General features: G+C 29.1%; 1 protein-coding gene across 1 annotated transcript; it reads right to left on the bottom strand.

The window, feature by feature from the left end:
- Positions 1-7,710: 7,710 nt before the first annotated feature.
- On the bottom strand, positions 7,711-15,744 carry LOC115707980 (glutamine--tRNA ligase). Its single transcript, XM_030636104.2, has 24 exons — positions 15,534-15,744; positions 14,345-14,493; positions 14,173-14,223; positions 13,872-13,943; positions 13,688-13,787; positions 13,496-13,591; positions 13,349-13,410; positions 13,151-13,252; positions 12,968-13,057; positions 12,008-12,160; positions 11,717-11,772; positions 11,397-11,487; positions 11,230-11,316; positions 10,648-10,845; positions 10,470-10,568; positions 10,154-10,285; positions 9,916-10,052; positions 9,731-9,830; positions 9,561-9,656; positions 9,202-9,302; positions 9,004-9,109; positions 8,814-8,903; positions 8,587-8,716; positions 7,711-8,068 (listed from the first exon to the last, which is right to left on the bottom strand). Exons 2-24 carry the CDS (start codon positions 14,489-14,491, stop codon positions 7,974-7,976), a joined length of 2,391 nt encoding a protein of 796 aa, XP_030491964.2. The 5' UTR covers positions 14,492-14,493; positions 15,534-15,744; the 3' UTR covers positions 7,711-7,973.
- Between the last annotated feature and the right edge of the window lie 269 nt (positions 15,745-16,013).

Below are 16,013 nucleotides of genomic sequence, written 5' to 3' on the forward strand. Positions count from 1 at the left end.
GGGATTCTTCCATTTCTGGGTTTCAAGTTTTTGAATTTACCAAGTTATCAATTTAGAGATTTTGCTTTAATGCGAGTAAAAAAGAATGGTTGACTATCACCGAAAAAAGCATTCCTGCTAAGTAACAGAGATTTCAAAACTCCAAGCTCTTGCTAAACTCCGGTATTGGACCAAACCAAAGAAGTTGTTATTCATAAACTAATTGTTCTAAGGCCCGAAATCTGATTCAGGGCATCGATATCGATTTTCCGAAAAAACCCATGTTGGTAAGATGGAGACCGGTAATGATTCCGTCGTAACACATTACCCCTGTCCACCGAGACGAACATGGGGAAGAGTTAGGAACCCATGATGCGAGAGCATTGGTTTGTGTAAACAACTTAGGCCATCTTTCTTTGTTGGTGCTATCTAGTTTGTAAATGAAGTTTGTGGCAATATAATTTCTAATTCATAAAAAAAATAATATTAAATAATTAATAAAAAAGTCTTAATGTTTGAAAAAAAAAAAAATCTAAATTCATCATGCTACAGAAATAGTTAAATTATTAGTCACAAAGTAAAAAAAAAATAAATTACAAAATTTTAAAAAAAGTCTATAAAGAGTTTACTTAAACTGATAAAAAAAAACTCTTACCAATAGTATATTCGGTGTTGTAATGGTCTTCAAGGAGTTTGGGTTTACCAAAGAAAGTATCTGATAGAATGCATTCACCACATGATCCAATTCTTATACAATAAGGATTTAAAATAAATACATATATTCATGTTATCACAAGTTATGATTGTATATTAAAATTCCATAATAATAAATCAAAGATATGTGTATGTTATGTGTATCTTTTTTAGAATAAAAAGTATTGAAAATAATTATATAGAGAGACAAAAATATAATGAAGGATGGAGAATATATAAGAATGATCTTATTACTTTTCATGAATCTCAAGACCTTAAAAAAATGAATAAATCATGAACAATTCGAAGTCATTGAGGACAGTCAAGTTTTCAACATAAAAAAAATGTTTATATGTCTCCAAATTAGTGAGAGAAAGATTAAGAATATATATATATAAAAAAATAGAAAAAGAAGAAATAAAGAGAATATTAATAATACTAATTGAAGATTGAGGTCTTAATACTGCTCATTGTTCATTGATGTTACTACAGGATGGAGAATATGCACTAAGAAATAAAAGAAAAGAAAAAAATAGAAAAAACTAAAAAGAGGAAGAAAGAGGCTGAGAGAGATATATAAAACAAAATAGAAAAAAAAAATAAAAAAGTGATATATAGATATATGTTTAGGGTTATATATGTTTTAAAAATTGGAGAAGGTGTAGGGATAGATATTTAATTTTTTTTTTTTTTAAATATATATAAAAAATAGCAAATTTTATTATTTATATTTATAAACTTAATAAAAAAAATTAAAAAAAATGAGATAATTAAAGAGAGAGGATATAGATTTATTTAGAGTAATTTTAGAGCGCCACATCACCGTCTCATACTTCTCCTTTATATTGATATATTGATATTTATAAGGGAAATTATCCCATATATTATTTTTTTTAATTTTTTTTTTCAAATTTACGGTTTAGGTTGCTCCTGTGGTTTCTATGTAGATTGTTATGTGGATTTTGGTTGCAATTTAGGTTGCTACGTTGGTTGTCATATGGGTTTCTATGGGAATGTCGTAAAATACCTTATTTATAAATATAATAAAAAAAAATTAAAAAAAAATGAAAGAGTTATGAAGAGAATAAATAGAATTACTTTTACAAATAGTTTTTTTTTTTTTTGTTTGGTAGAGATAAATTCACACCTTTGAGTTTGACACCTATTCATGCTTTAATTGAAAGTTTTTTTTAGTTTTATTAGAAGTGATAAAGTGATATGTTATATATAAATATTAAAGATAGATATGTAATTTTTTTTACATACTTAAAGATTTATTTATTTATTATCATTATTATTGAGTTATATATATTTATGGAAAAAAAAGTAGAAATAATTAATATTGGTGAAAAATACTTTTTCATTATACGTAGGGTAATTTAGAATATTTAAATTTGGTAAATAATTATTAGAAAAAAAGGTAAAAATTAAAAAAAAAATTAATATTTATAAACATAATAAAAAAAATTAAAAAAATTAGACAATTAAAAAGAGAATAAATAGAATTACTTAGAGTGATTTACAAATAGTCTTTTTTTTTTGGTAGAGATAAATTTACACCTTTGAGTTTGACACCTATTCATTCTTTCATTAAAAGTTTCTTTAGTTTAATTCGTGTTTGATAAAGTGATATGTTATATATAGATATTAAAGATAGACATAAATAATTTTTTTTATATACTTAAACATTAAAAATTTATTAAAAAAATGAGAAAATTAGGAAAGAATAATTAGAAGCATTTGAAGTGATTTTAGAGTGTAACGTCACCGCCTCATACTTTTCCTTTATACATATATAGATATATAGATATATAGATATAGATTTATGTTGGTTGCGGTTTTTTATGTAATTTTTATAAAAATACCAAAAAACCAATAACTTATAAAAATAAAAAATGCCTTTTTTGGAATGGGAGTTAATTTTGGTTTTGAGGATTTTGATTTTCATATTAGAGTAAAACCATATATAGATTATTCAAAAAAAAATAATGGTATTTTTATTTTGTATTTTTTTAACTATAATAATACTGAAGCAATTTCGTATTTAAATTCAATATCCCAATAGCCAATTAAAAATCATATGACTTTCTTATCCTTTGATAATCAACTCGAATCATCCAAATTCATAATTTCGAGATCTTTTTTTAATGTATCTTTCATTTTTTTTTTATACAAAAAACTTGGAAACAAACCGCGCTTCTCGTGCGGTTTTTTTTTTCGTTAATGCGAATATTTTTGTAAAGTAATTGATGATAATTAACTTATAAAACTATATTAAATTTCAAATTTTTTAATATTTTCGATGTATATGTATACATTTTTATTACTAACAAATTTACCTATTTTTTAACTCTTAATAACACAAAAAAGAATAATAGCATTATAGACTTTTTTTAATAACTTTGAACTTATATAAATTTTAATTTATTTAGTTAATTATTGTCATCTTCATATTTTACTAACACTAAATTCAAAGTCGTGTAAAACTAAGTATTGATTATTTTTATTTATTTATTTATTTATATTATTAAATATAATTAGAAAGGTGACAAACGATAAAAAAAAATAGATTAATATATTTGAAAAAAATTTGGGTATAAATTTTAAGAATACTTTATTTTAGGAAATAATTTTTTATTTAAGGAAATAAAATAAATAATTCAATTATTTAATATTCTATATATGGTCAGATTTTTATATTCATTACCCGATTTGATTTCCTGAATTAATTGTCAAAATATTCTGACAATTAATGTGGCGCAGATACTGATGGAGTATCTCACCTATAAATATAAGGTCTCGGTTCCCGAGCTTCTCACTCATTCTGATTATTCAGCAAATTCCAGTTAAAAAGAGTTGAGAGAGCGAAGAAGCCCGAACTCTAAAACTAAAGCTATTGCAGGGATTGAAGCTCAAAGATCAATGGGTGGAGGTATTTCGATCTTTCTTTGCATATATTTACGATATGATTATAGTTTTTTTTCGCATTACATATCGTTTATCTATATGTTGTATTTCATGTATTAGATTATAGTCTAACATAGATATCATATTATAAGAAAGAATATTAAATATTATAATCGAATTTAATTGTATAATAAAAATAATAATAATAACACTTTTCTTGAAAACGATATAAAGGAGAATAGCATAACAAATTTTACCATAAACTCTTAATAATTATCATGACTAAAGTTTTGGCTAAAAATTACAACTAAATTAGTGAATAGTACACTAAAAACTAAAAAAGTATAAAAGGTGAATATATTTGTGATTATTTTATGCTTATCAAAATATTTGAATTTAATAATTGTAAGGAGTATCAGTTTATAGTAATCACATAAATACATATATTTTTTTTAATACTATATAGAGGTAATAAAAAAAAAAAACCTGCTTTGATTTATATATATACAAACTAAAAGATACCTCATGCCACTACCATTAATATTTTTTTTAAGATATCTTTTTGTGGTGGTTGCAATGTTAAATAAATTATCATAATAATATATTCATCATTAATAATTCTGATCGAGATAATACTTAGAAGACATCATTAAAAAAAAATAATTGACAAAACATCATTAAAAAATAATATGTACTCGATTTGTACATGAATTAATTAATAGGAAAAAGAAAGAAAAAAAAAGAATGGTAAAGGTTTATGTATATATGTATAGACAAATAATTTTTATTAAAATTTTTAATATGTAATAAATAGATTAAAAAAAAAAAAGAATAATCTATTATCATCGATTTATTTATATCCTATAAATAGATTAATGTTATATGTAGAATTTTTTTAAAAAAAATTGAAATAGTTATTATCTCTATACAAAATAAAAGAAATGAGAATTTTTTAAAAAATATTTGTTATGAATATTTTAAATGCCTTGAATGAAGAATATTTACAAATTAAATTAAATTTAATTTAATAGAATAGGATGAGTTATATTGTTTAAGATTAGATATTAATTCATTTTTTTTAAATAGAAAATTAAATAAATAAAGAGAGTAAAATAGATATAGACATCTATAAATCTATATATATGGGAGAAAAAAGGAAAGAAAAATAACTAACATATAAGATCGTAAAAAACAAAATAGACTACAAAATTCGTATATGCAGAAAGAAAACAAAATATATATTTTAGCAAATTAATAAAATATATATATTTTTTTAAAAAATAAAATACTTCTTCAAGAATTAACAAATATTTTAGTAAAAAAAAATAATTAAATATAAAAATAAGAAAAAAAATAGCTAAAAAATCGGTTTGGTTAATGCCAATAAAAAGTTATTGTTAATGCTAATAAAAAAAATAAAAAGCATGTCCTTGGTTAACTTATTAAGAAATATGTAGAGAACTTACCATATAATACTCTATTCAAATAGAAGAAATATTACCAAAAGTTATAGAGAATAAAAAATTAAAATTCTTAAATCTGTAAAGATATTAAGATTTTAGAAAAAAATAATAAACAATGTGGGATCATAAATTTAAAAAAAATCTCATCATTCAATATTAAGTCTAGAAAAAAGAGGTAAGTAAATCTACATTTATATGTGAAAAGAATAAAAATTTAAAACATTATACATAAACAAGGATTTTTTATTGTAAATATGTATATATAAGGTATTACCCATTAATGTAAATATTTATATTTATTATCTATTTATACGAATAGAAGAGGCTTAATATAACATTATTGAGCACTAACGAAATAAAAAAAGCTAATAGAAAACTAACGAAATAAAAAAAAAAAAAAAAACTAATAGAAATTATAAGCATACATAATATATATAATGCAATGAACCTGTCAATCAAATTATAGAGAGAAACTTAATTTTAAATATAAAAAAAAAAATGCCGTATAATAAAGTCTAAACTTAATTTTTTTCAATTAAATATATATATTTTTGTAATATTTGTGTATAAATAGCTAACGGAAAATAGTAAGAACTAGAAATAAAATTAGAAAGGTTTTCTTTTTTCGGTTCCTTTAAACTTTCTATATTTATTTTTATTTTTGAGACAAACAAATTATATAAACAAATTATTAGGTTGCAAAATCACAAAAGATTTATTTATTATAGGAAAGATTGCAATATAAATATCCCTTGTTTTATTATAAATAAATGAATAGGTGTTTAGGGTGATGATGAAAATGGGTGGAGGTAAATCCTCTATTTTATTATTTTTCTATATAATATAATTGAATTGGATGATTTGATTGATTATTTTTCTGAATCTATACTCAGGTAGCAATATGGATCAACAATTCGAAGGGCAGAGTTTTAGTGGGCAACAAAACGTTGGATTCTCTCCAAGCAATTTAAGTATTGGGGTTCATTTTTTGAACAATGATCACCACACTTTTCAACCCAATCATTTGTTTCATACTAACCACACCAATTGGAGTTGGAGTACTAGTCCTTGCCTCAATTTGAATCCCTATTCTTATTCGCATTCTTATTCTTATAATTCGAATCCCCCTCCCATATCGCTTTTCATTACTATACCGTATTGGTCATTTACTCCAAATTCTCTCCCGCACCCACAAACTGCTTATTCTCCCTTTTCGCCAATATACTATTACTGTGCTGGAACACTAATGAGTCATTTCCCAAATGAGCTTGCAGGACCAATGGGTATGTCGCGTATAGCAGTATTTCTCCCAATGGGTCAGTCGCATGTGGGACCCATTGGTTCCCTGCCTACAAGACCAATGGGTCAGTCGCATGCGGAAACCATTGGTCCTCTACCTACAACACCAACGGGTCAATCTCGTGCCAGAGAAATGGGTCTGCCACCGAATCAAGCTTCAGAAGCAGCTCAGGTCCCGAATTTTTTGTGCTCGGACGATGAGGACGAACAACTAGGTCCTTTCTACTAGACCATCTATTCTAAACAATTGATAGTTTCCTTTAATTTCCATATTTTCTGCTTCTACTTATTTTATTAGCATACAATTTACTTCAAATAATTATTATTATTATTATTTATTATTCCAATAGACTAATGACTTTTCTATTAAAATTACTATTATTTCGTAGAAATTTATCATAATATTTCTGTTAAAATCTTAATGTAAACTGCTTCTACATTTTATATATTCTTTTTATATAATTAAGAATGCTAATTTTTAAGTACCTAAATATGAAACATATGCCTTACACTAGCTTTTGGAACCAAAATTAGATTCTTTTCTCCATTAAAAAAGCCTTAAAAACTGGGTGCCACCTCATCAATGAGAATTACCATTCTTTTTTTTAGTAAATTCAGTATATCACTTTCTTTCTTTCCTTTCATAGAATCATTCAAAGGATTAATGCCCAAATTTATGGTGTAATTAAAATTAAAAACTTTCCTATACATGACAATTATCCTAATTAATATTATTAAATTGTGTAATTACTAATTTATTATGTATAGAAAGACTTGATATCCAAACACATAACTCCCTTAATATATCTTTCATTTTTAAAAGAAAATAATGATAAATTTAATTACATGGTTTTTTTTTTCTCTACCAAATTGTTGCTTATACTCTATAACTTCGTAATCTTTAATATACTTTAAAATTTTAGAATGAGCAAGAATATAGTGGAATGCAATTTAAAGATTAAGATTTGTATTTGGTTGAACAGAATAATGCATAAAAAAAATTAATAATTATTCTTATTTTATATTTAGTTGTAAGTTTAATTTTTTATTTAGGTACTGTATTTTAATCTTTGTTATAGTAAATAATGTCATATAATTTAATTAAATAAATAATGTTCTTTAAAAAAATATTTAATGTCATTAAGGCAACTTTCATATATAGAATGATATACCAATTAATTATATAGATCCATCACCATATTATACATATTGTTTCACTACTCAACCAATCAACACAAGTAAAATTCTCATTGGTCAAAATAAAATGCGGATAGGGATGAGGACTTCAAAGTCCACATGGAGTAAATTGATATTAGTTATGTTGAACTTCAAAGTTCATTATCATTTGTTACTCCAAATACAAATAGACTAGCTAAAAATAAATAAATATAATATATAATGTCAAAAGTTGTACCATACATGAAAATCTTAAGAAATTACTATTCACACCAAACAGCTCCTTACACTTCAAAATCATAAAATAATACAAAACTATCTTTCTATGGAGACTCAAAATTGACCTGTGTGAATGCTTTCTTAAATTTGGGTTGCCAATTACAACATCTTACAAAATCATAAAGTTGCCAAATACAATTAGTAGTTTCTGCTCGACTCAAAGTCCATTTTAGTTCCCTACTTTCCACTCTTATTGTAGCTGTCTCTAAGCGTCACCGTCCGATTAAAGACCGGCTTCTCCGGAGTTGAATCCTTATCGACCACAAAATACCCTACACCACATGGTTAATTAAACTTTGAATCAAACACCTTCAATTATGGTTATGACCAACTGAAATTCTATTATGCAAATTATAGGTACAGCAAAGAAATAATGCTTAAGCGGCAAAACTACCCAAAATTACTAAAACTAAAATCTTGTTACTAAGAACTGTTAACTTCCATTACCACCACCTAATTTTTAAAAAATATTAATGAGGTAGCCAATTTGGTAATCACACGTATCATCCTAATCACCACCTAACAGAAGTAAGCAAACAGAAACTAACCGAATTACAGTTTTAATAACTTTAATAAGTAGATATGCCGCAAATATCCCATTACATATTATAGCCTAAAAATGTATACGATATTTTATTGTTACTTAAAGATTAAAGTAAAGAGCAAGGATACTGTTAGATAAAGATATATAGCCTAATTTTGTGAGCTTGTATGACAGAACAACAAAAATGGGGACAAGAGTCAAAATCATTCGATGAAATTGTTAAAAAGTAAGGGCTAAGGAAAATACCAAGCCGTTCAAACTGAAATCCATCACCGACAGCTGCATTTCCAAGCGCTGACACAGCATAAGCATTGTGGATAACCGTTTTGGATTGCGGGTTCAAATCCGCAAGCCAGTCTTCAAGTTCACCAGGATTCTAATGTGCATTGAAAGAATAAAATAAAGTTAAATTTCAATATATTTTCTAAGGAGAATGAAAGAATGAGCAAGAAAGAAGCTGCATTTGTAAAGACCTCGGAAAGGAATAATCTGTCAAACAATCTAATTTCCACATTGATTGGGTCAACCCCAGGAGAAGGCTCACCAACCCAGTGTAGGACACCCTGTAAAATATTTATTATAGAGTTTCAAAAAAAAAAAAGCCGTTGGTCAGTTTGGCACCACTACAGATCTCTTCAAACAAAAATGTGACATAACAAATACCTTTGGCTTTGTCTTCTTAGAAGGATCATACTCGGCCCGAACTTCAAGAACAGTTTCCTTATCATCGGCTAGGATGACATCCGTACATTTGATAGGGAAAGCGTATCTGAACCCAACATCAAGAAGTATTACGTAAAAATCTACGACAAAACCACGAATAAATAACAGAGAGACACTATTATTGTGTACCAGTCTTACCTGAGTAACACAGATTTACCAGGAGCAAGCCCATAGTAATCTTTTGAATCTTTCAACCGAAAATCAGAGCGTTCGATATACACTACATTGGAAAAGGGAACCTAAAGAGAAGGAAGAAAAGAAGTTACATATTAGAAAAACAAAACGCCTTCAAAATAACATTAGGCCAAAATCAGAACAGCCGGGACCAGTATCAATTTTAGAAAGAATAAAAAATAAACCAACATATTGATATTGCTACTAAAATTACGTGTTATGTTACATAGATGAAAAACTTTATCAACTGAAAATCACAGGAGAAAAAATGTAAATAATATTCTAGTGAGGGATATATCAAAGTATGTAGTACTCGGTGTTACCTTGTAGAAAGCACAGGCGTCATCAGCTTGCCCATCGGGCCATTTCCTAGCGTCAAGGTCCATTGCAGTGCCAGCTTCTAAGTTGGTAATAACAACCTTAAAACAACACCAAATATTAGAATGATGAAAGAGGCAGTGCATAACGAGGACAACAAGAAAACAAAGAATACCTTTAGTGGATGTAAAACAACCATCATTCGAGGAGATGTTTTGTTCAATTCTTCTCTAATATGAAACTCCAGACGATCCACACGAATCATGCTACAATCACTGTACCACAAGGAACAATAAAAGCATTAAAGAAGAGAGCAATAGGCATGTAGATCTTGAATGTTTTTATCGTGATATACTGAACCTTCTCGTGACTCCAATTCCTCGAACAAACGTGTTAATTGCAGTTGAAGTCACACCCCTACGCCGTAAGCCCGCTAGTGTCATAAGGCGAGGGTCATCCCAACCATCAACCCATTTTTCTGTCACTAATCGATTTAACTGCATGCAACAGGGTATCCGGTAAGTCAGGAAAATTTGAAGATACTGTCATAAAAGTTTCATGGCTACACCTAGAAATTTGTTCCTTAGGTTTCACTCACCTTGCGCTTTGACATGACAGTGTTACTGATGTTCAAACGTGAATATTCCCAGACATACGGTTGGTAAATGCCCAGTGAGTGCAACAACCAGTAGTACGATGCCCGTCGTGTCTCGAATTCAAGGGTACAGAGCTACAAAAATTCTTGATAAATTTAATAGAGGTATATAACACAGATTAACAAGTCCAACATGGCTGTTTAAATATTAAAAGAAGAATCTTTAAATATTCACTACGATCTTTTATAGCATTTAACGTGCGTAGTGTATATGATTAACCAGGAAGTTGGATGAATACTAATCAAAAGGGATGCATACCGAATGTGTAACATTCTCAAGAGAATCAACGATACAGTGAGCATAATCATAACTTGGATAGACACACCACTTGTCTCCAGCATGTGGATGGGGAGTAAACTGTAAAGATGAAACAACAACATTAAGATAATATGTGTATATGTTCACCTTAGGAGTAATGAGAAATGTTGCCACTTGCCTTGATTCGATATGCAATAAGATCATACATATTAAAATTATCACTCTGCATGTCTTGCTTCATTCGAAGTGTTGCTTTTCCTTCTTCAATGAGACCCCGCCTCATATCCTCAAAGAGTTTCAGAGATTCAGCAATGGGTCTGTCTCTCCAAGGACTATTCATCTTCTTTTCCCTATACTCCTTTATCTCAGTAGGTGTCTATAACCAAGATTTCACAAACAAAAGGGACTTTCTCAGACCAAACCCATCATATGGAAAATTAATAACAGTTACTATTGTACTGATAATGATGAAGAAAAAATTCATTATGCATGGGAGATAATAATCCTAGAGAAAGATGAAACCTAAATCACAGTTCATATTGGTGTAAATTAGAGATCAGGTCATGCAGTAGCCCAGTCCAAAAATGTGTCATTATACATTAGAAATGGTATTTCAGTGGCACAGATAGAAACAAGAAGTAGACCAGGATTCAGAAATAGGATGTTGAACAAAAACATTAAAAATCATGACACATCGAAAGAACATATACACATACACATTTTTTATAGAAATGTGCAGAGTACTAGTATGGAACTAGACCTGGTGATCAACATAAGCATGACCTCTTCGTATCAGCTCCACAGCTAAATCAAATAGCTCTTGGAAATAATCGCTAGTATACGTAATCTGGAGGACAACCCAAGATAATCAGCTACATAAATAATAAGAGCAAGAGAGTCAATTAATGCAAGTCATCAGTTATATACCTTAAATGGCTCCCAACCCATCCATTTGACAATCTCTTTAATATGATCAATATATTCTTTCTTCTCAGCTTCTGGGTTTGTATCATCAAACCTAATAGAGATCACTCAATGAACTAAGAAAAAGTGATATGCTGAATTTAAAATATTTAAAGATTGGAAATTCCCCCACTTACAAATAATAGTAAGTACAATTTTCATTATTTTTTTAAAAACAATTTTTTCTAGCTTCGAGAATCACAAAACTGTCAAATGATACTTCTATTTTTCCTCTGCAGTGAAATAATGTACAAAACAAAGAACAAAAATGAGCTTTTTCTCACCTTAGATAGCATCCACCACCTCTTTCTTTAGCCAGTCCAAAGTCTATAAACATTGCCTGATTAACAGCATCAAATGTAAATATTTCAAGTATATACTTCAGAACAAGAAAAATAACCATGTTGAAGGCATAAGTTTGAAGCTTAAAGCATATAGAATTCAAAAAAAAAAAAAAATTATAAGCTTGATCTAATTATCGTAAAATAAAAATATATATACACACAGAAATAATTAAAAAAAAAACTATTTTCAAGGCAACCAAGTATATTAATCTAAAATATGTAGACTTGTACCTTGGCATGACCTATATGCAAATAGCCATTTGGTTCAGGAGGAAAGCGAGTCAAAACTTTCCCTCCTGTCACTTTCAAGTGTTTTTCAAGCAGCTCCTTGGTATTGCAACATCTGAGAATGGAGCCATCACTAAAGAAAACTTCAGTGTGCACCTGATAATGACAGCAAAATTGTACACATGTTGGAAAGAAGAACAAATTGTTCAGCAAAGAAACAGATAAAATATCCATAACTACTTTCATGCCAAAAAATTACATTCATAGACAAGATGAAGGCATCAGTTAAAGCTAATTTCAAATATGTCAACAAAAACTCAGAATATCATGTGCATGAATATGTTCTAAACTAGAAAAAAACGAAACTAGCATTGATGTGAAATAGGAAAACCGAATCAAAAATGCATATCCAAATGTAAGTCAATCTAATAAGACCCTGCTGCTAATCTCTCAAACCAGTAACCAATATAATAACAAGAACCAGCAATAGTAGCAATAGAACAGTAGCAAATTGGTAGGCGAACAGTAGGAAAATTATATTGAATATAAGAGAGAACCAATTACAAACTATGGGAGCCCTTAGGCCCCTTTGATGCAAATAGAGATTCACTCAATACATTGCATACCCATTCTATTCTCTTACTCACCTATATATAGCAATTTCTTACTCAAAACTACCCTCCCAAATAAAGACTCAAATACCCTTTTTTTATTTACCATATGCTAGTACACCCTACCAATTCTAAGGCCTAACACAATCAAATTTTAATCATCTAAATAGACGGAAACTAGGCTGCAAATTTTCAAACAAATATCCACCTGTGTCAAGTTTTGTTGACCATGAACATTCTAGTCTGAAATATCGAATTCAACATAGATTTTCTACAGAATATTCTATAAATTTTCTATAGAATTCAACATAAAAAAATGACTATCTTCTTAAAAGAAAGCTGTAAAACATACCTTAAAGTTTTCCTCTGGTTGAGGAAAAATCAAAAATGGATTACTGTCTTCTTCAGATGGTTCTGGCGTAGAAACAATAATCTTTTTCTCCTAGACATGTGTATACAAAGAGAGCAATTAATAAAATCACAAAAGGTAGTTGAGATAAAGAAAAAAGGAAACATATATAATTAATTAGCACACCTCTGCTTTAGGATTTTTTTCTTTCTTCTTTTTAGGAACCTTTTCATCATCTGCAGCAGTCCTTTCACCAAGTAATTCATATAGTTTTGCATCAATGAGTTTCTATGACAAAAAGAAAAGCATAAAAAACACTTTTAATAAAAAAAAAAATATGTAACATTTTAATAGGATTTGTATATAAGCAAAATAAAATATCACCTTCACAATTTTTGGATCAGCCCATGGCTGCCTCTTCCGAACATTTGCGAATAAATCACCCACTATAGAAAGCAACAGATGTGAAAATTTGATACAATACAATGTATACAATTATAACATGAAAAATAGACCAAATAGGAAAATTACCGTTTGTTCGATACCTTTGCTCCAAAATGACACCCTTACTCTCTTCAAACACCTCATTTACGGTTCTTTCAATTTCTTCAGCTGAAACCTCGACACCTAATTGAACACAAAAAAGCTCCAGCCACATGAGAAACACAGACGAAACACATGATACAATTACACAATATAAAAATGCAATCCAATGTTTTATACCTACACCACATGCCACTTCAAAATCTTCCAACTTAAAATCTTCAGAGCCAATGTTTGTAAGAAATAAAAATGCAGCTTCTAATTGAGCTGGAGTTTTAATCTGCGTTTACCAACAAAGTAAAAATAAACAAAATGAAAAGCTCACAATCAGACGATTTAATGTAGTTTCTATGTGTGAACCCACCTTTGATGAAACAACATATTTTAAAAATGTCGGGCGATGAACAAGAGCATTGGCAGGGTACTTGGTGGAAACCTGTTACAAATTCTTATGATTATCAAATAACATCCTACTTCATAAATAAATTCAAAGTGAACTTGACAAGATATTAAGTGCTTTACAACTTGCTTGAATACACTTTTGTTTTCTGCTTTTCAATCTTAAATGAAATAAATCAGACATTTCCCTAATAACATCATAACTGTTTCAGTTTACATTAAAAAAACAAATGTAATAAAGCTAATGTAGTTATAAACAGTGTTACCGTGTACAAAAGATTGCCAGTAGTCCGATCACATCCCTCAGTTACATCAGCCTGAAAATGAATCCACAAAAATAATTAACAAAAAAAAAGAAAACGGAACTTGAGAAGTGAAAGTATGAAGTTATCTATATACCATACACATAACTATAGATTTACATATATAAATAAAGACCTCGTGAATGACAGTAACAAGACTGGTAGTGACTTTTGCATTAGCAAGGGTGTTTTTTGCAGTCCTTTCATCCAATTGAATACGCAGAAAGAGGTCCAAAATCTTCTCCTTGTCCAAAGAAGAGCTATCTTTAGTCGTTGGCGGCATCTCTTACAACATACATGAATTTAATGGTTATTATTATTTTACAGAAATTCATAGAACTTTAATTAATTTTTTTAAAAAAAATTACAAACACAACAATTTGTATAGCTAAAAACCTAGAATCGGCAGTGGGGGCTGTGAAGCAGCAATGGCAATTGGACAAAGAAAGATGAGTAAGAGAAAGAGAAAGAGAAAACTAGTAAAATCAGACTAAAGAAAACAAAGACAGGTAGTTATTTGTGAATTGTGAGCTACCAAACAAGCACCCCTTTTTAAAAGCAATTGCAGAAACAACCACAACTTAGCAATTTGAGAAAAAAAAATTAGCATGCTTCCCCAAAACCAGAAGAACCACAAAAAGACAGCCACAGCCTACACACACCCAACAGTTGTATCCTCAAACAGATTAAAAACTTAGAACCCTGGGATAACAAAAACAGGGCTATCACCCTCATTTCTCTAGTTCAAAGGATAATAAGCTGGAAATCTGCCTTAAATCAGAAACCCCCGCCATCAACCTTGAATAATGCTCAAGGGAGCTTTGCCACTCCTCCATGAAAAGCACAATCCTTGGCACTCCTCAGACTGTGACACAATAGAGAAGCATACTTCTGACTGAAACCCAAATTTCTGGGTCCAAAATCCAATTAAGGATATCACCAGTGAGTTAAAAGAAAGAAGCTCACTTCTCACCTCCCAATTAAGGAGATTAGATTAAGACTTGATTTTTTTTAGTAAAATTAGACAATGAACATGAAACGCTAAACTTCCATAAAAGTACTGAAAAAGCAGCTTCGTCAGCTGCCCTAACTGTGACCATTTTTTCACACAGATACATTATATAAACATATCAACTACAATCAATATTAAAATACAAATAGCCAAACAAAAAATGGCATCAAAATTGAATTCCCCGCCTATCAATTCAAAGCTACAGAAAGTTCAAATTTATAAATATTGGGACATAAGTTGTTCGGACAATTTTTCATTTGTGTTCATCTTGAAGAAAATTTATGGCTGAATGTCATGACTTAGAGATATTTACCGAGAGAAGCGAAAAGAGGAAGGCCGAGCCGGCGAGTGAAGTCCGCGGTGGCCGACGATGATGAGCTATGAAGAGCGCGAGCGTTGTCGTTGTGTGTGTGGTGGAAGAACAAGAAGAGGCTGCAATTCAAAGCTTGGTGGAATATGTTTCCGTTAATTTCTAGGGTTTCTGTTGGGGGTAAAAATAGTAAAGTTACTTTTGTAAAAAAGTAAATATAACAAATTAAATATTTACAATAAAGAAGCTTAAGAAAATAAAGATTGGTAAATAAACTTCATATAGGCTGCCACATAGTCATTGTTCAAAAAGTGGTGAACTCTTATTTGTCCGCTTTTCAAATTTTTCTAACACTCTCATTTTATTCTTCCAACTTTCTGTAGTTGGAGTGATGTCCTTAATTGTTGTATATAATGTAGTCATTTATTCACATATTTTCAAATAAAATAATAGATATACGAAATAAAAAATATAATTAAGCTC

Source organism: Cannabis sativa, chromosome 1 (genome assembly GCF_029168945.1).
Source record: "Cannabis sativa cultivar Pink pepper isolate KNU-18-1 chromosome 1, ASM2916894v1, whole genome shotgun sequence".
Lineage (NCBI taxonomy): Eukaryota > Viridiplantae > Streptophyta > Magnoliopsida > Rosales > Cannabaceae > Cannabis > Cannabis sativa.

Coding starts and splice junctions, on each gene's coding strand:
- LOC115707980 (XM_030636104.2), bottom strand. CDS start 14,491: ATGCCGCCAACGACTAAAGATAGCTCTTCTTTGGACAAGGAGAAGATT. Junction 14,224..14,344: donor TTGTTACTGTCATTCACGAG/GTCTTTATTTAT, acceptor ATTCATTTTCAG/GCTGATGTAACTGAGGGATG. Junction 9,831..9,915: donor GGAATTGGAGTCACGAGAAG/GTTCAGTATATC, acceptor CTTGTGGTACAG/TGATTGTAGCATGATTCGTG.